This window comes from Lepisma saccharinum, chromosome 25, assembly GCF_977018435.1.
Source record: "Lepisma saccharinum chromosome 25, izLepSacc3.1, whole genome shotgun sequence".
In the NCBI taxonomy this organism is placed as follows: Eukaryota; Metazoa; Arthropoda; class Insecta; order Zygentoma; family Lepismatidae; genus Lepisma; species Lepisma saccharinum.
Genome location: NC_139253.1, coordinates 58,497,266 through 58,523,193, shown reverse-complemented (window position 1 = coordinate 58,523,193; position 25,928 = coordinate 58,497,266). Strand labels below are relative to the sequence as shown.

The following is a 25,928-nucleotide window of genomic DNA, read 5'->3' as shown; positions in this document are numbered from 1 at the left end:
ACGTACCTAACCATAACCCAAATTTGCATTAGTCAATTTCTACATAGTTACAAATTAGCAGATTCTTCAAAGAGAACCGCTGTAAGCCTACAAGAGTAGGGTACAGTTGTATGTACATGTAGGCCTATGGGTACGTGCAATGGCTTGGAAATTATAAATCAATATGAATACGTTTGCATTTTTTACTTTACCTTTTCTTTATTCTTATTGATGTACTTCCCTTTTTTCATGGAATTTCAATACACAAATTTTAGTTTTGTAACCGAAATAGAAGAAACAAGTTCCATTAAATCATTAACAATCTTCGTGTCCCCAGATACTTCCGTTTCAGAATGGTGAACACACTAAATTGTGGTTATCAAGTTATTTCGAACAAAGGCGCTGAAATACTGATTAAATGGAAGTCGCGGCCATTACTTCCATTAGCAGAAATTGCCTTCTACCTCTCCTGTACACTCCCTCATTACGAGGTTCGCAGCAACAATTCGGAAATTAATTTGCATGCGGTGAGATTTGATGCAATCTGCATTCTGAATTTGCCACGCTGTTATCTACAACGAAAGTTTCATCAAAAGTAGAAATCAGCAGAGCAGAATGTGCAACAACACAAACTACAAAACGTACTTAGAACTTAGGAAAACACAAATTTGCAAACAATGTAGTATTTTGTCATTTCGAACAAGGAGCTTTTACAACGTTTAGCATAACATACAGAATTGCTAGAACAAAACCGCTTGTTATGTTTCCAAATTAATATTAATGGCAAGATAAGACGGTATTTGATATAGTTAGGACGACATTTGTAATCAAATGTGACGAACATCAATAATCTGTTGTTACATTATTTTTTTTAGAAACGTGGCAAGTAATTGTGATAGTAGGTGCTCACCGGAATTTGGATAATAGACCAACCAAAGCATTTGATGTGAACCTGCACGGATTATTGTGAGAAAGAATGGTGTATTTGTGAAGCAAGGGAAACAATTGGAAAAAAATATATAGTTTCTGTTTCTTTTAGTACCCATACGATGGTTCAGAACAGTCTTCGAAGGGTTTGATTTATCAAAAGGAAGAGAAGATTTTTTAAAATTGTGGCCCACTGAATTTGAACACGTATAACGTCACATATTTATAACCTAGAGTGGAGTGGAATTTCTCAATGGGTGTAGAATACAGATACAAAATACTAATAATATAATGTATAATAACTGAACTGATTGAAAATATTTTGAAACTGACTTTGTCAATAACGAACAGCATTCTTTTAGTTAAGCGTAGATCCTTGTTATAGTCATTATATTCATAAGTTCATAAATTATAAACAAGTTTTATGTTTATGTTTAGCTGATGCTTACACTCTGTTCAAATATAAAGTTGTGAAATAGTTTTACAAGAATTCCTTGTTAGAATTAACGTAAGGAAAATACTGAAATGTGCAGAACGAGACTATCCCTTGAAATCTCAGCAATCGACTAGTTACATGATCGACCAATGATCTTGCAACACAAGTTTCTTGGCTTTAATTTCGACCTGGCAACAATTTTTCTAATTTCCTCATTAATTTCATTTATCATCATTCATCCTCTTCGGTGCGATTAGACAAAAGTAGCGGCAAAGTGACTTTGAATAAACTAAATTGAAGTAGAAAATGCTCAAAAGCACTCCCAAAGCTCGTTCCCATCGAAGAAATTGTCTTCAAGGTTTCAATTCTAAACAAAGTTCTTATTCCATCTCAATTTCTACAATTTTTGAGGGAGAAAAGAACAGATGGACATAATTTTCAAATTACGTTCATTACAAGAATCGCAATTAGTATTTGAATTACCCTTCAAAAACTCTTTACTGTTTTCTTCACAATCTTTGCAATGATATTTGTTGTTACGAAGTTTCAGGTAATACTAAAATTATAAGGAAAAGATGAGCACCAAAGAAAAAGTTTGATATTTTCGCATTCCTCTTTTGTCATACTTCCTTTGGGGCCCTTCCTCGCATTTCGATTCCATTTTCGACTCCTTTGTCTGCGATGAAAGGAACTTGGCAAACTTTGCTTTTCTGGAAGGGCGGCTCTCCCGTCTTCAGTTCGTGTGATAGTGCCATAATGGGAGGCTGGAACACGGGGCTCTTGCTACTCTGGGCATTTGCCAGTGAAAGAGCCCAATATGTCTCTCCTCTTGCTTTCAGTGCTCAAAGAATGGTTGTTGTTCTGCGTGCAGCTTAGTCTGCAGTGTCACGGGCCGTGAGTATAGAAGAAATATCACAGCAAAAGGGGTCGAGGGCTCGAACTACAATTCGCATCACACGATTCAGGAAAACCCATCCCCTTGGGTTCGTTCGTGTAGCAGAGGGACTCGAAAAACAAGTAATCGAATACCAGAATGGCTTTTGGAGGACGATTTTCTTCGTCTTCAATGTTTCTTCCCTCAACACGAAACCTGTTGTTACATTCAATAGCTCTCTACTGTATTCATGTGACATTTTATCTCTCAGACCGAAATTTGCAATTGTTGTGGGAGGCAGGAGCTATTTTGATAGTGTGTACAATTTTTTTTCACACGGCCTGTGTAATAGGATACACTTATTAAATTGTATTACTCCCAAGGCCGTCTGTGTGTTTATATATATATATATATATATATATATATATATATATATATAAAAGTATGTATGTATATATATAGGTAAAGGAACAAAAAAGTTCATATCAACATATGTCCGGAAACGCATATTTGCCAAGGTAGATGGATGGCACTGAAGAACAACATCATCCTCTCATAACAACACTCACAGTGTGCTTTTGTGTGTTGTAGATTGTATGATTAGAGCTACGTCGAAGCACCATGGTCCGTTATTCACACCAGGAACAAGCCGAGATGGTTTTCGTATACGGTCAAGCAGATGGAAACTGTCGAGAGGACGCAGGGTTTTATCGAGCCACGTACCCGGACAAACAGCACCACCCAACTACAAAACCTTTGCACCAGATCTAGAGGAACATGTGCTACACGATATTGGAAACAACCCCAGGCAAGTGTCCCGCAAGCATGGTGTAAACCAAGCGACGGTATTGTGTATCCTGCATGAAAACCGCTACTATCCATATCACCTGAAACGTGTGCAGGGACTATCACCAGCGGATTTTCCTCCAAGAGAACGGTTTTGTCCCTGGTTTTTGAAACAGGCCACCACCATATTTGGATTTCTGTCGTCAGTCCTCTTCACCGATGAAGCGACCATTGCTGGAGATGGCATCGTCAACCTACACAATTGTCATCTGTGGGCTACAGCCATTCCTCAGGGAATGGTTGAATCGTTTCATCAGAAACGGTTCAGCAACAATGTCTGGGCAGAGATTATTGGCGACCACCTACTTGAACCATTTGTTCTTCCCCAACGCTTTAACGGACAGACGTATCTAGATTTCCTTCAGAACACTCTGCCTCTTTTGCTTCAGAATGTGTCTTTGGAAATACGACAGGTAATGTGGCTGATGCATGATGGAGCGCCAGCCCTTTTTCACATTATTGTTCGTCAACACCTCAACAACATCTTCCCAAGAAGATGGATCCGACAAGGAGGACTGTGGCATGGCCCGCTCAATCACAGGACTTAAATCCACTTAATCTTTACTTGGGGCATCTGAAAAGTGTTGTGCATGTTGAGCCAGTTCCTGATGTGCAGACCCTTGAACAGCGTGTCCGTGTAGCCTGTGACGCTATTCGGGTACAGGCTGGAACATTCGAACGAGTGCGGCAATCCATGATGCGACGTGTGGACGTTTGCATTGCATCCCATGGAGGACACTTTGAACACCTGTTGTAACATGGATGAAAGCCATGCCATGTTATGTGTACCGGTACTAATTGCTTTATTTCAGACTCACCGTCTAGTTCCGGATATATGTTGATTTGAACTATTTGGTTCCTTTACCTGTCAGTAATCACCTCCTGAAGTTTGTCCCTATAGTTTCACCCTGTATCTATATACATACACACACATATAATCCAATTATTTGCACATACATACATACATGCATATTACACTGCTCCACAAAACTTAAGAACACGAAGGGAAAGAAACACACACTAAACAGTGTTCACCATGTGTACCATTTTGCAATGTTGCTGGTCATTTTCATTGCATATTGTATAAGCCCTGATCAAAAGCATCCCAAACATGCTCGATAGGATTCAGGTCTAGTGAGCATTCAGACCACTCAATACGAGTGATATCTTCAGTTTCCAGGAATTACGGCACAATACCTGCGCGGTGCGAGCGTGCATTGTCATCCTCAAACAGGAACTCCGGACCAAATGTTCAACGGAAAATTTCAAACATATGAACGCAAAATGTTTTTTTTTTTAAATTTCGGATGGGACTGAAGTGTCATAAACACCTCTCTACATACGCCAGTGTAGCGTGATAAAGCTTAAATAAACTTGGTACGATGACGTGCAAAAGAGATATTTTATTGAAATGTTATTCTCAAGATTTACAATATTCTCTAATATTCTAATATATATATATATATATATATTATATACGTGCTTCCATCCAAGTATTTACAAATTAAGTTTTAAAAAATCATCTAATAGCCGAATGCCGAAATGAGCATCTCTCGTTTGAAGTTAATGAAGGCGACGTATTTGAGAACTAACGTATATTTTTAAAGGCGGGACTGATGAGTAATTTTCCTCTGGTTATTGCAACTCCTCCCCGATTGCTAATTTTTGGGTTCAGGATCAGTGACTGAAATTTCCCTTCCCTCATTGGAAATTTTTCCAAAATCATACTCTCTCACCATAGTTATGTGAGGTAAAAATTCGTTTTCGGTGATGTGATTGACAACATTGCAAAATTAGCAAAATAAATTACATATGAAAGGAAATCTACATTGTTTTCTCTTCGTTGTATTTGTGTTCTTTAAATGAATTTCCTTCTACCGTACCATACAATATGAAATGATCAGCGCTCGAAATTACAAGTATCATTCCTGAAACCCTTCATTACAAGGCAACGACGTTACCACTAGGCCATCGCTAGGCACGAAAGGTAGGGGGAGTTAATATTTACGTTGGGTGTAGTGTGGAACTGTACAAGGAATTGAAGGTGTACACATTTTTAATTTTCATAATATCATGGCCTCGCGAGTGTAGTTCACACAGAGCCTCGCGTTTGATAACGACGGCCCTGGATTATATTTATATAATATTTTTTCTAAATTCATATCATAAATCTAAAGTACTAGGTAAAGTATTTACTACTATAAAACTGTATTTTGCGTAGTTATTTGTCACAAATCTGTAAGTGTACCACGGGTGAGAAAACTCAGAAAGCAAGACTGCATGGTCTTTCCAGAATGCCAGGGAAACTAGCACAATTACTTGTTTTCAAAGGAGCTGTAAATTAGAACTATCCACGATGCCTGCAAGATCAATCTGATACACACGGCACTTAGAGATTTCTAAGTCGTAACTATGACTGTCGGCAATCTACAAATTCATCTTAATTATTTCTGGATCATGCATGTTCTTGGCCAATGTACAACACAGAAACAATTACTAATTGCTTCATATATTATTGTTGAAAAAGGATGATGTAAACCTTAAAAATGCGGCCTCCGTGGCGGAGTGGTTACCACAGCACACTACGACACCAGGGGTCCCGGGTTCGAATCACGTCCTGGGCATTGATGTTCTTTGTGAGTGTCTCATCATCAATTTCATCACACCAGTGGCTCCACTTTTGCCCCTGCACTATGCTAAACCTTATCTACAAAGGGAAATATACTCTATTTGCCCCTCCCCCCGTTTTGGCACCTGACCCTTCCCTCCGGGTTTGGAACCAAATCGCCGTAACTGCATCACGGCATAGCTCATACTCATCATCGAAATTTGTTAAACGTGGCAGATAAAGTAATTACTCAATCAAAGCTCAAAATGTTGTTTTCATACCTGAACCAACACACTGCAGTCGTTATGATCTTCATTGCCAAAAGAACTCTCTAAGTTAAATTTTAAATACACATTACAAATATTTGGTGTTCGTTCTTTTCTTGAATTCCGTGTTCAAGTACCACAACTCTAGAACAACTTCCGTTTTTAAGTCTGTGGGTAGATGGAGGCATTTAATTTCATGATATCGATTACTTATGTTCCTTCATTTCTTAATAATATTGAATTTTAATACCAAATAAATATATGCAGATATGCTATATTTTAACAAAAGCTAAAATAATTTGTCACTGCATTATGTTAATTCAATTTATGAATTTTTTAAGAATGTTTTGGTAGTCTAATTTTCCTTGTATTCAGGAATAACAAAGCAAATGTTGCTCTCTGGCATTCGTTGCCATGATAACCCATTCATTTTTAACTGACTCTGTGATAATTGCTCCCTTAGCAGTCGTTGCACTCGTTCCAAGCAGTGTATTCCCGAATGACAGAAAACTGTATTTTGCTCTTTGAATGTTCTTTGCTGAGAACATGTCGATTCTTATCGTATTCGTATAATATTGAAATGGATAGAACATAATAAAATAAAAATATTTTTGCATACAAATCGTTAAATAATTTAATGTATAATTTCCGTTAAGATATGGTGTTTAAAGTATCCCACATAATTCGGTTAGGATGGACTCATATATTTTGTCACGAGTTACGCGTATTTGCCATGGTAGTTTAGAATGAAAGTGTGACGCGTATAGATTAATACTTATTATCAAACATTAATAACATACTATCTCTAAGTGTTGTTGAATACAAAAGTAATTTGTACAGGATGACCCAGCGTTTATCTACCACTTTTTAAACATGTACTGCGTCTTCAATCATTGATCAAATTTATTGACAACAGTGATACCTGAAACATACATGTATGCCATTTGTCACTACACAAGGAACATTGCTATGTTTTGAAAATAACACCATCCTGGATAATGTACTCGCGCCACATTTTCCATCAAACGCAAGAATGTATCTGCCGGTTTGGTTTATTGTCCAAAGCAGAAACTGTTGTGCGAAAGGTGTTGTTCACCCAGTAGATGATGGCGTGGTGATCGGGTATCCTTCCATGTCTTCCAATATTGAAGTGCCATCTAAACAGTCGCTGCGTCATGACAACAGATTCATTATTTTTGAAAAATGTCTCAACAGCAGTGACGTGCGGTGACGTCGACACTTGGGGTAGCAATGAGTGGCGTGCCCAAAGGTCATAACCCCCCTTCCGCTTTAGGGCCCAGTATTCCTAAAAGAAGAACGTCAAATACAGGAAAAATTGCAAAGCTAGGAATGAGTACAAAAATTGTACACATATCTTCCACCCACTTTCGAAACTCAAAAACGATTTGATTTGACTATTGAGTCAGAGATGCCGGATTTGAATCTCGGCTTGGCAATGGGTGATCTTTGTGTGTCCCTTCATCAATTCTATCGTATCGTCTTCGCGATTAGCCAAAAATGGCGGAAAGCGAAGTAAAATAAACCAAATCAAACAATCAATCAATGAATGATTTGATTCGCTTTTTTGACACATTTGGTTAATCACGAAGATGATACGACAAAATTAATGAAGGGACAAACACAAAGAACACCCATGTCCAGGTAGGGGTTCGAACCCGGAACTCCTGGTGTTGTAGCGCGTTGTGGTAACCACTCCCCCCCCCTGGTTGGTTGATTTGACGTTTCAAGTCCATTTTATACACAGAAAGGCTAATCGGGACTAGACCTATAGTTTAATGTGGGATCCGAACCACTATATACCTCCATCGGGTACAGATCCGGGACCACTTGCACTCCTCCACAGAGGTCGGCCGACAACAAACATGTGAGGAAGGCGCTAACCATTCGGATACGTGGGTATCGGTAAAGCAAACTGCATTTTTCCTGAGTAGTAATTTTCAATTGCATTTTTGAAATACCATCTTTATATATGATTAACGTTTTTTTAAAAAAAAATCTGCATTGCTTGATTTTCCTAATTTCCCCATCTCACGATCTCGTTACTGAAGGATCCGGGCTCAAGCCCTGGCCTTTGCATGAGTGTTTCTTTGCAACCAATCTTCACCAGTTTAATTTAATCAACGTTCATCGTCATGGCATAAATTAGGTAAAACGATGGATGAGAGAAGAAAATACAAATAATTTATTCCCAGTGCATCTGGAGGGCACTGTGAAATCAGGAGCCTAGAATTCTCTGTTCATGATTGTCCCTTACGACTTTCCAAGCTCTTAGCTACTTATTCCGATTAAATCTATACAGCTAGAAAAAGCAATGGGTAATAAAACACACCTTTCAACAAACCTTTTTTCTACTTTCTTCAATGATATTCATTTGGCATTTTGAGTTCTGGGATACATTTTTCATTTCTAATTTTTTCATTATTCACTGCAGGCAGAGTACAACACATAAGAACAAGAATGCATGTTCGTCATGCATTCCGGCCTGAATTGTTCTTTGTGAGGTCCGTTCATCACTTTCATCATATCATCACTCATCCTCATTTTCGCGATAACCAAATGTGGCAGAAAAGCGAAGTAAATAAACGAAACCAACAACAAGAATTAGAACACGCGTTCACTTTCCCAAATGAGTACATCCGTATTTATGATTGTTTAGCTTATCCATTTTTTTATTGGAGGCCAAGAGATTAGTATATTTAAATAAAACACTACTAAAACGAGAACAAGAGAGAGCGTGAGCAAATATTTGTTAATTAATCATTATATATTCCATATTTGAAAAAAAAGCATAGCCTAATATTTTTGTCTGCACATAAGACGTTTCAATTACATAAATAATAAAAGTACATCCCATATTATACAACGTGTAAAAAGTAGTGTAAATACAGAGAACAGAAGTACTGCAGAAAAATTTCGCCTTAGTTCTTTAGAGGATTTACAAAGGAAGTGAAGGGAATCCAATCCCCTATCTGTCCTATAGGAGATAGACTGGAGAACCTGAAAGCACGGGCTTTCAACCATTGGAGCGGGGGCGAGGGGGCAAGGGAGGTAGAGGCAGAAATCTTCCCTTTCCCTTCGAAAACCCGTTTCTACCTGGAACTGTGAGGCGGAGAAAGAGCGAGCTAGGCCGCTGAACGCACCGAGGGACGAGAAGCGCGTGAAAAAAAGTGTTGCATATAAACTGTGGCTTCAACAAAACAATAAATATTGTGATTTGAAAATAATTAGAGATTTGAGATTGATTGATCTATCTCTGCTAGACTAGCTACTCCTCAGTGCACGTCACTGCTCAACAGCAAATGCGCGATATGTTTTCTGAAATGGCGTCCCTCGCTGAACACTTCTGCGCGCATCGCGTCTGCGGCCTACTCTGGAACCACATGAGTACTACGCGAATCAAAATGGTAGATGAACGCTGGGTCACCCTCTACTTGCCAGTGATGCTTTAAATTCTTCAAACAAAGCAACCAGTTCTTATTGAGTAGCTTCAGGTAGTAATGAAGTGGAACGGCGCCTACCTCATCTAAGGAAGTATTTTCCCTAGGAGCTTCTTGGCACCTTTCCCATTCCAAGATAACTTCCTGGTTCAGCAATTGCACATGCGTGTGTCATGGTCGACAATGCAACCAGCAAATGGAAGAAAACTCGTGGGGAGAACTTCAGCTTAGTTCTCTTCCGTTATATCTGCACTTTGTTATATATTCATAGAAACGTGAAGTGTTAATGATTGATACATAACAAATATTTTTGTATTCCATATAGTCGAAATAATATTTTTAAGTTGTATACTCTATTATTATTATTATTATCCACCCTGTATACATCGTGTGGAAATAGCTATAGATTTGGAAGGGAAGAAGTGGAAGTCATTTTATGAAATATTGAGGAATCAATGACCTTTTAATATAATGCATAGACACTATCAAGTAACGCAACACGTCTAATATAAAAGATTAACACCATACACAAACGCGCACGAGGTCAACTAACGTCCGCAGCGAGACGTGTCTCTGAATGTAGCCAAGAGCAGACTCTAATGGTCACCAGCGCGGTCTATTTCTCTGCAAGAAGACGGGGGATGAGCAACGCAACCACAACAAAGACTCATTACTTATGATTCACAACTGGGTATATCGCATGACGCATGTACCGCGTAGAATTTTCCCTGCTTCCGTAATTTGATATTTTAAGCCCTTTCAACTTGCAATGCGAAACTCGGCAGAAAAATATACCGCGAATAAAACAGTGGAGCAAAGACCGAATGTACAATAGTGCTTTGTCAGAAGGCCAAATGCAACTGGAAAATTTGCCCGTGGTTTGCTTACTCCGTGGCTTAATGGGAAGGATCCCCGTGACGAGAGGGATGGAGCGATGGGGGATTAGCGACTCTTTGGAGTTTTCCGCCGCGTCATCAAATAAACCACAAAGGCGAAAAAGGTCGTAATGAATGGGTGCGGAGCCTTTGTGTAAATATTTCATCCAAATATGGCAAAACCGCCAGCATTTCACACAAAGTTTAATCTCATTACTATTCACAAAAGCTCGGAGTTCGTTTGTGGGGAGCGGAGAAATTGAAGCATGTACGTAGAAGTGGGTCAATTTGAATAAGCGGATTGTAAAGTGTTGACACAAGCCGAGCATAACTGCATTATTTGAATAATATATTCCCTCGGCTCGTATCTGGCCTTGGCAGTTATTCTTTCTCCCCATCGTGTTGCGACCAGAGAACACTTCGTCGTGAGTCTACGGCATGGTGTGCAACATTTAATGGATAAAGGGGGTCGAAGCTAATTCTGGAACTCGCAAATTTTAACCTCGGGTGAATAGTTGAGTGCATACGTTAATTGCTGTCCTGCAGTTATGACGTTTAAGACTGACATTATGCAACTAATCCAATGCATACATGTAATACAGTCTGTTGCTACAAAGCGTGGAATGTATGTCGGTGCAGGTATGAGTCTAGCAACTCAAAGATGATGAGAAAGGAGTTGAGCAGGAAAATGTCCGGTCAGTGCCAGGGTGAACGTAGTGCAATTGCGAAATACGCACAGAACAAAAAGGGCCGGCAGTGATCGGAATAGGGGTCAGATCGCTTCGAGAGGACAGCTGGAGGTCTTGACAGAGAGAAGGGGGGCGGAGGGGGGGGGGGGTTCGAGACTGCGTGCCCGAACAGGGTAAATTCGATCTTCCCTTGTGTTGGTCTAGAAAACATATTTCGTTTTGTTATTTAATCTGGTCAGCTTTGTACCTCAAACGCAGTCCTCTTGGGCGACATAAGCCGAGTGAGACTCATTCGTGCATCGACCGACAGATCTTCCACGAGTTCATGGAATATGCCCCGTTGTTAACGGCCATAGTCGACTCATCTTCTTCTTGCCTGATTGTTCATGATCAGGAAGGCTGCATTACTTACTCACACGTAAACATTTGTCCACGTGAAAAGAAAATATTTCATTTTCAACACTTTCATTTAACTTTATCTTCATCTAGTTCTGTCAGACGGGAGAATTGACTACCTATTGATGACTTTTTTGCACCATAATTCAAATAAAACCAAACACATCTGGAGTACGCCATTATGCTTGCAAGGTGAAGGACCCGAAAATATATTTTTTTGTCTGATGTTTTAAAATTTCTTTAAAACAATGGCAAGCATGATAACAAGAGCACGTTGATTATTTGCACGAACAGTATTAAACGTTATGGAATATCCTAAGCCTGCTTGTCCTAGGCCTATTTGAGATCGATTTCTTGATATTAGGTTATTTTTCTTCGCTTTTCTACCAGTTTTGGCTAATCGCAACAAAGATGATAAGTGATGAGATTATGAAATTAATGAGGGGAGACTCACCCCCAGACCGGGATTCGTGTTCGGCACACCTGGCGTCGTAGCATGCTGTGCTAACCACTCTGCCACGGAAGTCCGCTCCATAGGGGGTTGGTGGAAGTCTTAACCAACTCTTTGAACCAGTAAAAAAATGTCAGATGCAGGAAAAGATGGCAGTGGATCCTGGATACTAAAATAATGTAGGTAACTCACCTTTCGAAAGTCCTTGGTACGCCACTGTACATAGAGCTTGGTAGAGCTTTGTTTTAAGTCCACTTTATGCACAGGAAGACTAATCGGGACTGGTGACTTGCAGTTTATAGTAGAATCCGAACCAATTGTATCTCTACCTTGCATCAAACCCGTGACCCTTTGATTAAAAGGAGGAGACATTACCACTACGCTATCTATCAAAGAAAGAAAACGAAAATAGTCCCATAACTTGTCAAGATATGGACTGTTCCATTCATGAACAAAGAAAGGGAGGAGAAAGCTGTTTAGTCCATTTTATCCAGAACAAGGCTAATGCGGACTGACTTTCATTTAAATTGGGATCCGAACCATGTGCTTCCACCGGGTATCGAACCCGGGACCGTTTGATTCCAGCGACACCACTATGCCTTTAGGGAGAGTCCCATTGAAATTGGGCTCGCTTGTACAAACGCTTAAATAGAATTTATTTCCAGGCTCGATAAGGACTCGAACCCAGATTTCTAGCCAGTGACCTGGGTTCGAGTACTGGTCGAGCCTGCATTTTCGGTGAAAATTTCTACGTAAACACATCATCTGGAGTTACCACTACTCGACACTATCGTTGCAAGCGTAAGTACAATGCGTTGCCTGCTTTCCGGTTGGTTGCGAACCCTTTCACGCCAACGGAAAGAAACAGACTGACAACACGTTTCCTCAGCTTGATAAATTATCACCCGGCGACAAGAGCGTTCCAACGACAGAGAAAGAAGGCGGGACAGAGGAACCGGAAAAGAGGATGAAAGGAAGGGAGCAAAGGATGATCGGGGATCCTTTCAAGGGTCCACAAAGGATGGAATTCTGGAGGCGAAGAAAGCTGATCTGGAGGATTTGTCACCGCGATTGGCGCCGAAGATCGTTTGTCATTGACGACGTTGCGCTTCCCAGAGCATCGAACAGGTGAATTCGCAGCTTGGCATTTATCACGTTCGTGGGAAGTTTAGCGAAAGAAGAAGAAGCAACGAGGCAAGAGGAAAAATAAAAGCTTCGTTCGAAGAAAGTGCAGCTTCCATGGCTGCAAACCCTGCATCGATTTTACTTTTTAAACATCGCGCTGTTTCGCCCACTACGACGCAGTAATCCGTTAACATGTAGAGAGTGCTCTTGTTTTTAGTACTAATAACGCTATGAACGCAGCCAGAGTATTAGTTATTTTTGGCAAGACGTAACTTCAGAATGTTTCACATGTTGCGCAAATGGTTAAAAATATCGTTAGAACTATTTGCAGATATCAGTTTATATTCAGTTCAGAGAGACAGTTTTTCTACCATAATACCATAATAACAAATAAATTGGCTCAGGGCGTTGAGGAATCACCTCAAGATCTCACGAGCAACGGTTCCAGGTTTGAATCATGTAGTGTACATTCATTAGTTTCACCTAATCATCATTTATCCTTACCGTCCCGATTAGTCTAAACAGGCAAAGAGACGATGTAAATTTAAATGCAAAATACAAATTTAAATAACAAATTAACTGAGTGAGATTTTTTTCAAGATACATTTTACAATATAAGTTTCTACAAAAATGAACTAAAATTTGTCATTAGATTGATAGATTTTATTTGATTCATTTTACTTCCTTTTCTGACACATTGGGCTAATCGCGAATGAGGACGAGTGATGATATGATAAAACTGATAAAGGGACACTGACAAAGAACATTCATGCGAAAACCTGAATTCGAATACCGATACCTTGTCGCGGGAACGAGTTGTGCTAACCACTCCGCCCCGGAAGTCAGCTTGCTCTTAAAAATTAGATAATAATACAAGTAACCGTAGTATATAATAAATTACAGATACCTGTCTCTTACAATTAACTACAATGTTCGCAATTTCCAAACGTCGTTTCTGCAATCTTTTCGGACTATGTCATATTACGTGAAATGTTGTCAGAACCTCATGTGGGAAAATTCTGATAGTTTACCCGTGCAAATCACAAAGTACTACGAGAAATCTGATTTGTATGAATCAAAGAAACACTTTTGGTAACCATAAACATATAAATTGGGCAGTCTTTAATAAATGTGCTAATTGTTAACAAATGTGTACTATCACTGAAAGCATTTTGTTCTGTTAAACAATCATTTTTGTTGGTTATTCCAAAAAAATATATTTGTTTACCAGAAACTATTCTTTGCTGATTCCAAAGAAACTTTATTCGTAAGAAAATTTGATAACTGCTCCAATGGTTACAAAAAGCAATAGAGAGATGGAGATTTTCCGATAAGCCTCGTAATCAGATAAGGGACAGTATATCATATACAATTATATATTTTTCATAACTGGTCGTACAACTACGGCTAGGCATTCGAAAATTTGTATAAACTAAATTTTATTCACACCTTATTAAATTTTGACTTCACGATTATTGTAAATTTGAAAATTCTACCTTGTTAGTTTCATTTATGTATGAATCACATAGTAAGAATTTTTATTGCTATGATAACGGGAATCGTTTCAAATTAGAACGGAAAGGTTTCTAGCTATGTAATGTTGTCACCTTTTACATTTCCAACTACATTCTACTTACACAAATGTATAGCAAACAAAACGTATGTCATGGCGACATTTTGTCTATGATATTTCAATAATCTTAGATATGATTTCAGTAACTGGCAATTGTTACCGATTTGAAAAAGAAAACACTATTTGATAGAAAAATTAGGAGATATAATTAGTTGAAATAATTATTAAGAACACTGACAATAGTTATCAATATATTTCTGAACTTCCTTCAATAGTGTCGATTTCTTTCATCTATTACCTTGTACAGAATAAACAGAGTTATTACTGTATTCATTGTCTTCTTTCCTTCTTACATGTCTGGCTGGTTCAGACTCTTCAGGCAAGTGTTTTTTTTTTCAATTCCTTTTTTGTATTTCTTCTTCCATTGTTCTTAGATATGACATTATAATTTTAATTTTCTCTCTCTATTACATTTTGTTTATTTTTGGACACTCTTGTATTCCTTCACTTTATTCCGACGGTGAGAATGAATGATAAACCGATGAAATGGATGGCGAAAACAAACTCCAGTGCCTCACCCAGGATTCGATCATAGAGCTCTTGGATTTGTGATAGTGAATAATGCTAACATCTCCGTCACAGACGTAGGAGACATTCTTTCGTTTTATAGTTTTTGCAGACTAACGAGACTCTGGCGTCTGGACTCGCACCAATCAGTATAATCCTCTGTGGAGTTTGTGTTATGTACTGTCCATGCGTGTTTCTGACGGTTCCTTCATCCATTCCATCTTATCATCTTTGCAATTAGCCAAGCGAAATAAAGCAAATCAATAAATCAACCAAACGAACCTTTTTCCTGCTACATAAACTTCATTTTCGAAATTTCTATAATCTTGACCAAATGTAATATTCGATTTAAATGTTTAGTAATCTAACTCAGAAACGACAGGATAGAAATCGTGAGGTGATGTCGTTAGCGAAATTGTATTTTGTGAATAATGTTGTTTAACACATGTCTTCTTTTTTATACGAAAAAAAAACGCATATTCGTGTTTCAAGTAGCTAACCTATTGTACTAGATAAACATCAGTTTTCTATGAGAAAACAAAATTTTTTCTCATTGTACGTATGTATGTCTACATGGCTGTGACAATTCGTTATTCCCAAAAATATTAACAAATACGCAAAGATTAGTAAATCGCCCTGTGATTTTTATGGCATATTTCAAAATAGATGGTAGGGAAACGTAATGAGATTTCAAATTAATATAAATGTCAAAATATATACGTATATTTATATATGATTAGTACACATTACCCGCACAAAAAATATTGAAATATTCTTTTTTGTCTGTGTATTTTGATTAGGATAACTTTCGAATTTCGATCGATACCTTACCATGTCTTTTTCAGACGGCACATTTGAATTAAAGCAGATAAATTGTCAAGAAAAGAAAACCTTGGAAGTTCAATTTCACTTCAGTTGGGAATTCAAAAACCAAAGGTTGTAGCTGCCTAAGAAAATACTTTGGGATGTTTTTGTAATAGACTAATAAATAAATAATTGCTGTACATACCAACTACTTTTATATTTATGCTGTGTCTATACGTTCAGTTGAATACAAGGATTCTTTTGTCTATGGAACCTAAGATGTGTCTGGATATAGCTAAGTCCAATTAATAAGTTTTCATTATAAGCTACTGTTAACAATGGTAACATGCAGGTTAAGTTATGGATAATGCATTATAGTGTCTATATCTAAAATCTGGTGTCGTACATAGTATCTTTAGAACTTTTACAAGAGAAGGAGCCAAATGCTACGTGCAAATCACAGGACAAAACATAACGTTCATTCCAGACGTTCACGCGAGGGAGAAACAAGCTTTTCAGAAGAGTTTTCTTACGAGCGGGACTTCTTAATATCCGAGAATAACTGCCGACGGATCTCGGTACATTGTATGCCCTTTAAACGTGCAAACACAGAAACAAGCAACGTTTTCCATGTGGAGCTGATCTTGTCTCGTACTGGCTTGACACCCACTCCAGCGCACACCCATTCAAATGCGATTGGCAGAAAGAAAGCACGCAAAGGTACTTGCTAGATGTGGCCAGCTTCAGGTATGACAAAATGTCAGAAAGGTCATTTTCGACGTGGAACTACATTTTTATACCTATTATCTCTACACGTATAATTAATTATATTAGTAAGTAAACATGCATTTATTCTCTAACTTTGGATATACGAGAAAATTGGGAAAATAGAACACTGACCTCAGTAAACTTCTCCTCATGATATTCCCCTTGAATATTTCTGGGTACGGCACTGCTTCCAGGTACAGCACACATAGAAAGCAGAGTCAGATTTAAGGGGCCTTCAGCTTCTTCAAAGAAGGCTTCACCGGAGAAAACGTTGCTGTGACAAGAGTAAAAAATGAAGTTCTTCTAAAATGACATTGCTTGCTCTATAAGTTGTAACTGAAATTGTATATAAGCATGACCTCAGTGTTTGGGTTAGCCTCTGTTCTCCACTAGGCAGAGTTGTACGATACTAAAGTGTGTTTTCCTCAATACACAATAACAGTATTCTTCTCAATTATGAGCTTCGCTAGCTTATTTTCATTCAAATTATACTTTATAGTGATAAGTGTAGGGAATGGCCCAGTTTAAAGCCAGCACCTATGCCAAAAAGGAGGCACTCTCCTGGGGAAAAGAGTCTGCTCTTAATGCCGCAGTCGTGATGCTGTGATAAGGAAACTGGAAGATTAGGACTGGGCTAAAACTCTTGTCGTTACGAACTTGCATGCACTCTCATAAGACAATTATTTTTATCCATTGGAACTCGGAATAATAATGAAGTATTTTTTCACAACTTATGGGAAAATTCGTTGAATAATTATAGAACGAAGATGCAAGCAAATGATAAAGAAACTATAACATCTTATGTAGTCAACAAAACTCACTTCCTTAGAGTTTAACCACTTGTATCTTCCTGTCTTATCCAAATTACTTTCTGCAATGGACTGCAATATTCTTCCAAATATGAATATTTCTAAGAAAAAAGGGTGTTTTGAAATGGACTATATACATTATTCTTTTAAAAGTTGTTATGTTATTCGATATTTTTCTCGGAACAAATTTAATATAATTTGAAAATATTTAGTTGAGTTAATAATTTGTAATTAAATTAGCTCAAACTGTTATTCATAAACTAATTTTCCCAGATTATTGCAGAGAACAGTTACATTGCGTTTATTTTATTTGCCTCCTTCATGTCGGGAAATTAGTTTCGTGTTATGTAGCAGTGTGTAATTTCTAGAAAAATGAATAGTCAGTTGTTTTCGGTGCTAATGTGAATTTAATAAAAATCACAATAAATTTTAAACCATATTATATAATTGAATTGTTTTCTTGCAGCTTATTTTCTGACTTGAGGAACTTATCTGGGACAACCCTTATGAATCTTCTGGCTGCTTTATTCATGGCCCAACTTCTCTACGTCATCGGTGTCGGGGGAGTAGAGGTGAGTTGCATATGAAATATATTTATAAATATATATATAAGCATATACAGGGTGATTGGTAATTCGACCTATTCCTGCAAAGGGGTAATACTAGTGCACATTTGCAACAAATTTGAACATATGCACCGGGGGTCGGAAATCAATGGCTTTCGAGTTATTGCAGTTTGTAGATTTTCGTGACATATTCCGAGTTTCTGCAGTTGATACGCTACATCTAAGAACACATCACAAATTTGAAACAATTCTGTTAACAGTAAAATAACGAAATAAACAAATTTTGCGAATTAAATGTGTTACTGTCCTACCACAAACTCTATAAGAGCAAGAAAAACTATGAAAAAATGCAAAATTATATTTGTGTGAAGTTTACAATAACTTTAAGTTATTAAATTTAATGATTTATAATTTCTCATTGGGCCTTTCAATCCTCAAACAACAAGGCAACGGCGCAATTCAAATCCGGCGTTCTTGTTGGGACACCATGTACTCTTGTCCCTTTCCTTTGTAATTGTTATATGATTAAAGTATCAACAAATTTCAATAATTAATTAATAACTGGATGATATTTATTATATTTCTCTTACGGAAAATTTGCCTTAAGGAATTGGCTCAGACTTATTCCAATGCTGATATCTATTGTATATAGTAAACACCAAAGGGAGGTAAGCGGAAACACAAGCCTCCTCAGAAGTGAACACTTTATACCTGGTCACTCCGATCAATGGCAGTTCAGAAATGAAGAAAGGCACGGAAAGAATACGAATGGGTCTGCTTCCTTCGTTGCTTCTGGAGGCTCCAAACGTAACGTATAGCCAATACGCTTTGGCAATCTGCTGGAATACGTTCGTCGCTCCAAAGGGTACATAATCCAATCGCAAAGGGGCGCGGAGATCCATAAAAGAGAGGAGATTGTCGTCAAAGGTTGGAGTATCTTATTTGGCGTGTCTCGAAGGCAGCGGGAGATAGCATCGACCTGGACGATCAACTTCCATTCGTGCATATTTCACGGGGTCCGTCGTAAATCCGAAACACATTCCTCTCGTGGGGGAGATATCAGTTGCAGTTAACATACGTCCTTCCCGGCGCAGAATGCTCGGAACGTGTTTCCTTACATCAAACCTCCATCAATTTTGAACGAAGCGTCTGACGTAGCATCATGCTTGTCACGTTACCCTCACTCGCTATTGGCAGAACCTCATATTTCCAGCAGAAGATCGCAGTAAAGATAAACGCAACACACTTATCAGCTCTTCTATTTTGGCTACTTATTCTCTGCTGGTAAATTATCATTTTTCGTTAACATTTACAAGGTGAATAACCCTTTAGGAAAGTTATTATAAGTAAATATTCGTCATTATATTTAGATGTTGAATACATGTCATTGAAATTATTACACAGTCATAAACAAAAGTAGATTTTGAATGAAGACCGTAACAATACAGGGAATTGCATTTTGAAGGGAAAACGCTAAATAGAAATATGAATGCACTATGAGAATATGTGCATTTGTAAACTATTCCTCGAAGGATATGCGTATGTGTTATATTATAGTTTCAACTAATCTGATGTTTACTTTCATTACGAGTATTTACTAATATTATTTCATTTTGTATGTTTCCATAAGGACGATGCTTTAAGTATCAATCATAACCGCACCAGTTCCATTAGTAAATCAAATTATACAAAATTTGTTTGAACAAAACAAATATTAACACTTGCTTCTATTGTTCTACAAATTGAGAAAATTATTGAGAAACGCAAATGAACATCAAATCTTTATCACCTGCATTCATTATCAAAATATGGGCCAAAAAATATTGTAAATTGAAATGTTGAAGAAAATACCTAACACATTAAGTTATCTGAGATTAAATTAGATTTTTTTTCTTTTCTAACAACCACACAAGTCATTAAATCTTTGTCAGCGTCATTCAAATTATCGTCTTGATTACAATCACCATCCTACCGTCGGAGATGCGGGAGGTGTAGTATTCTCATTAGAGCACGCTTCCAGTAGCCTATCTTTATATGTTATCTGTTTAATTTCAAAAGTTTTGACGTAGTATGCTCTAAGACGGGATTACAGAAATGTTTTGAAATATAAGAAAAATACGTTAACATTGCTTTATAAGTAACATTATATCTCGACAATTTAAGAAGCTCATTAATCCGTGTTATTACTTGCATGTAATCTTTATTTCCTTGCCATGCACCTCTTGCTGTATTTTAAAAGATTTAGCAAATTTTATGTAAAATACCGATGTCTCTGTCGGTTTCCTTTTTTAAACAAAATCAAGTGCATTCAATCAATTATTTAATTATATAACGTGTGTATATATATTTCTCACAGACATACCTGACCTCAGTAGAAGAGTGGTTAGCACAGCGCGCTACTACGCTAGGGGTCCTGGGTCCGAATCCCTAAATAGGCACTGGTGTTCTTTGTGAATGTTGAATGTACCTTCATCAATTTCATCATATCGTCTCTTATCCTCATCGACGCGATTAGCCAGAAGTGTCAGAAAAGCTAAGCTAAATAATACAAATGAAATCAAATTCTTACACACTCATACTCGACTACAGGAACATATCATGTATGAGAGACAGTTTTCAAGTTTGTTTTCTTACTGTTCTTGTAATTTGCTCATCTCTCCTTCCTCTCTCTTGTTTCCATCTACCTTTAGTATATCTGTTGGCACATTCCTTTCTTCCTACAGCAATTATCATTATTTTTTCATTTCCTTACAGCTTGTCAGGCCTCCTCCCCCTTTCATCTATCTCACTTATGCTGTACTTCCTAGAAAGATACAGCACGGACATCTCGAAGCAATATATACGGTTTCCTTCCCTTGCTTCAATGAGCTCCCTCAACTAGCATTACGTGTTCCGCTTGAACCAGCGTTGACTTTGGCTGCTGGGAAGAAAGAAAAATGTTGACATCTATTCTGTAGAAGAAAAGCTTTGCAATAACGTATGGTTCTGTTTTTCTTCGAATAATTTCCACAGATAAGTCGTTCGCTTCCAAGAGTAGCGTTCATGAGAAAGCAAGGGAAGACAAAAGCAGAACCAACGACACTTTTCTTCCTTAAGGCATTCCCTGCCATCCGGTGATCTTGGCGCAATGCAGCAGTCCGAGGTCATCAGAACAACAGAAGACGCCTTAGGAACTTTGGGTTACCTTCGTAATAGATGCTACTGTTACTTCTATTCGTTTGGAATACATTCTCTTCCTTAAAGAAAAAGATTTGAATATCGACTTTTCTTCTAATATGTTGACTGTCTGTCTATATTCATCCTTGAAGAAGCATTGTTGTTTAGGCGTTATCTTGGTGGGGTTTCGGCATTGGGTTTCGTACACCCAACGGCGAAAGAAACAGTAGACGAAGTGTCCACCACAATTTTCATTCGGTCTGAATTACACAATGTGATGACAATGAATTGAAATATTGATGTCAATAAGCAGAGCACAATGCCTGCTTCTAACCAACATAGTTTCATTCCTTAAAACAAAACAGGTTGTGGAATAAAAAAGTAATGAAAATAGTGGTGGATAATTTGCCTACCATTATCTTTGCCGTTGACTGTACCTCCAAGTTGCCATTCCTTGTGTGTAGTAGTAGTAGTACAGTAAAGATAGTAAATGAGGTAATGGAAGTGATCTGTGTTGCAGCTGAAGATATTTACGAGTATATAAAAGTATATCTCTATAAATAATAGTTAAAGAAAAATATTTCGGCAGTTAAGAGTTTTATTATCTTTTACACGAGGATAAATAACTTGTTTCATCATGTGATTGTGCAAAATGGACATTCCCGATCATTGTGAACCTATTTAGTGAGAAATTTTTTAAGGTGTTTGCAACTTTGATACATATCATTTAAGAATGGCTGAAAAAATAATTATACCTTAGTGATTATACAAGGAAGTTATATTCAAAGTTATTATGTGTTAATATTTTTATTTGTGCAATTTGTGAACTTAACTAAAAGGTAAATTGGGGATAGGCAAAAGCCAGTCATTCAATCCTCAATATCGCAAGCTTAATGTTACATGTTTAATTAGCATTGGGATTTAAATTTGTCAGTGGTTTTAGTGATTTCACAAGTTAAGTATTTTATTAGTATTATTATGTTACGCACCCACATCAATTATTAATTCAGTGTTTAATATATTAATCATAAAATTAAATACTTGAATCAAAGTATGATGTCATAATTTGTTTGACTCAAATATCTAGTCTGTTACAATGGTTATTGACTAACCTTAAGAAATTTGAGTGTTGGTTGCTACGTGATGTGATTCAACCCCAGTCGGTAGCTAAGGAGTACTTCAAATGCTTTTTGTTCTTGCTCGTGACGTATTGTGGGAACAAATCTTCAAATCTCACATACAAGAAGTGTGTAATACTCTGCGAAAATGAAGATTCATGAATAAAAAAGTTCATTCTGTGCTAATTGTTCGTAACGAACATTGAAATCGAAGTTGAAAGTTGACAAATTTTACTTCGCATGATTAATTTGCTTGGTATTTGATACTGAAAATTGTGAATATTTATAGTGATACATTTTGTGGGAACGTTTCGTGTTTCACAGCATGTATGCATTAATCAACCACAGACAGAAGAGAAATACACAATGCCTGATCCGTCGTGCAATCTACTTTATAAAAAATCCACACTTTTCTTGTTTCTAACATCAGACAATTATATGATACGAAATGTAGTACCACGCTTTTGCTTTGAAGCATGCATTTCTACATGTGAATTTACCTACAAGATGTGAAAGAACAGTGTTGCAATACGAACATATAAAGAACAACGAACACAGATACTCGAAACAACTGTGAGAAACAGGCATATAGCAAAGAGTTCATTCACGTTCTTAATGTTAATAGAAAAGTAATATTTTCACTAGACATGATACATTTTAACATGGCATTAACGTCACTGGATTTTAAACATAACTACTGACAAATGGATTTTGTGAGAATGGCAGACGTTCAAAATCGTTCAAAAAAATTGTTCCTATTTTGGGTCGGGTGAGAAAACGCAAACTTTAAAAAAAAATTGTGCCTGTCCGATCTGTCACGCAAATATTTGCAGATGTATATCTTGTAACATATTAGATTTCAATTTATTCTTAGCTCTTGAAGAAGATTACTGTACGTGTAATATATTGAATTGTTACAAAAGTTTAAATAATTTAAGGCTTATACGAAATATTATTTGGTAATCTGTTACATTTAAGCAGTTGTATGTTCAAGAGGTATTCACGATGATAATTCACAATAACCGCAATTTTTTATTTATTTATTTATTTTATTCTTGTACAGTGTCTCTCAAAAGTTTTAGGACAACGACATTTTAAACTAGGCAACCCAATTTACACAAGGCGTTGGTGGGTTGCGTGTAGAGCTAGGCTCAATTTCAGGGTTGCCACATGCACAATAGATATTTATAAAATACGCGAAAGAAATAAAAACAAGTATTATTGTATAAAGTATTAAAACTATCACTATAATATCTCGTGTGACAAAATTCCTTCGCAAATAAAAAAAAAAAATAGGTTTTCTAGTATTTCATCGCTGATGATATATACAGAAAGGAAAAGAGGTGAGAGAAAACGAGAGGTGACAATGGACAGCAGAAAGAGAAAACGAAAGGAGAAGACGAAAAGTAGCAGAGAGAAGAAAGAGAGGATAGACGAGGAGAGGAGATGTAGTGAGGAGAATAGAAAAAGATTCTAGGAGAGATGAGCAATGAAGAAAAAAGGGAAAAAAAGCTAGATGAGAGAAGAGGAGACGAGAAGATTGGAGTGGAGAGTAGAGTAAAGGAGAGAAAAAGAGAAGAACGAAAAGAGGAGGAGAAAAGTGCAGTCGAGTCGGAAATCTAAGACTGGAGAGGAGATACGAGGAGTGGAGATGAGTGGGATGGAGATAAGATGCGAGAAAAGTAGGGAAGGCGATATGTGATAAAAGCAGAGCAGAAGGAGAGGAGAGAAGAAGGAGAAGGAGAGAAGAAGGAGAAGGAGAAGGAGAAGAGAAGAACAAAAGAGACTGGAGAGAAGAGGTAGTTGCAGAAAATATCGTCTCAGCGTCAAGAATTGATGCATTGGTGAAATTGTCGATATGAAACATTCAATAACATTTTGAAATGTATTGGAGAATGTATTAGATCGGTGCGAAATAACTTTTGGCTTAGTTCAGTACAAGATAAAATCTTCCATGTAAGATCTTTGATTTTACCTGCGATTATATCATTAAAAGCATGAATGTAATTTGAATATTTATAAGAATTATCCAATTTTTGTCCACTTCTCGGATCGCTGAAATGGAGATTTTGTAATTTAATATTTCCCCTCCCCCCCATCGTTAATTACAAACTGAATTATTCCGTTTCACACGGCGTGGACAATGAACACAATGGGATAGGTCTAAAACTTACGAAAATTTTCTGCCAACGGAAGGGTTTGAACCTACGACCATCAGATTGACAGTCCTGAACGGTAAACACTACCCTATAAGCTTTCGCTCCTGAAAGTAAGTAGAAGGAGCTGACCAATGTGAAATGTAGATGCAACTCTCCTCCTACATGTAATGTGCAAACAATACTTGTTTGTAACAAAGAAAACAAAGGTAGTACGACTCGGCGATTTAATGGAGAATTGCACATGATGAGAACTTTTCATTCGATATTTGCGGATGTATCCTTGCATTGAACTCGAGTGGGAAAAGGGGTAAAATTAGTACGTCCTGTATTGCAAAAATATAAAGAGTTATTTCATTAATATTTTTCAATGTCTTTGAAGCAGTACACATTTATCGTTAGAATATCATAATTCACGATCTTATACATGAAAATATCCCTTTGAACGTGTCAAATCATTTATTTGTTTATTTTTTTATAAATTTATTCTCGCCTGTTTATCAAAAACATCTTTTCATGATTTTATATGAAGTCCATATGCAGAACAATGTAGCCACTATACACTGCTATTACAAATAATGTTTCCATGCTCTTGTTTATAATAAAAGGAGAATTAAAAAGAAAATACCTCCCAAGGAGGATCGAACGAGAGACCGCTAGCAACACAATCGACAACTCTAACCACTACACCACGTCCTTACCTTCGATTGAAACAACAATTTTTAAGTATTCTGTCCCTCCAATATTGTAAATGTCGTTGGGTATATATGTAGTTGAACTTTTACTTTGATTTTGAATTGCTTTCTTGTAGTATAGCACATATCTTCGAGAAATAATTTTCGAAGTGATGAAGAAAAACGAGAATATTGGTAGTTGTAAAATGCGAGCTATTTCTTCTAACTTATTATTGTGTTTATACATTATTAATAGAAAATATCTAGAGGCTTGAACATTGCAGGACGATATCCTTTTCCTGTGATACTGCAACGGACGAAATGCTTGTTCACTGACGCAAGTCTCGTGTTCAGAACAGTCTTATGAAATGTATTTGCTGTTCCGTAAGGTAACACGAAATAATTACACCGTTTGCGAACTACCAAATCTGCGCAACGTTAGAAGTAAACAGGTGGAAAATTTTATTCATAAAATCACTTCACATTTGACAGTATTAGTCAAGAGAGTTTCGTGGGACACTGTGTTAAGGTGCTGGAGTAAATCCTTCTTATTTTTCTTCCTTGAAGAACAACAATTTTTAACGTAGAGCAACAGTCGTTCTGCCCTTTCTTATTTCTTTTAAATTCTTCCACATTCCTTTAATTGGGTTCAAAATAAATAAAAATATTGCTTGCATTTCTGTCATTGACGTAGACCAGGCACGTACGCAGGGAGGGGCCAGACCCATATATATATAAAAGAGAGAGAGAGGGAGAGAGAGAGAGAGAGAGAGAGAGAGAGATTACAAAATAGTTCAAATATTGCGA

General features: G+C 37.2%; 1 protein-coding gene across 1 annotated transcript in view; it reads left to right on the top strand.

The window, feature by feature from the left end:
• Positions 1-25,928, top strand: part of LOC145978664 (putative adhesion G protein-coupled receptor E4P) — a 569,694-nt gene that overhangs the window by 410,403 nt on the left and 133,363 nt on the right. Inside the window, exon 2 of the mRNA XM_083111429.1 lies at positions 17,918-18,023. Coding sequence (XP_082967555.1) covers positions 17,918-18,023 — 106 coding nt within the window. The remainder of the gene's footprint in view (positions 1-17,917; positions 18,024-25,928) is intronic.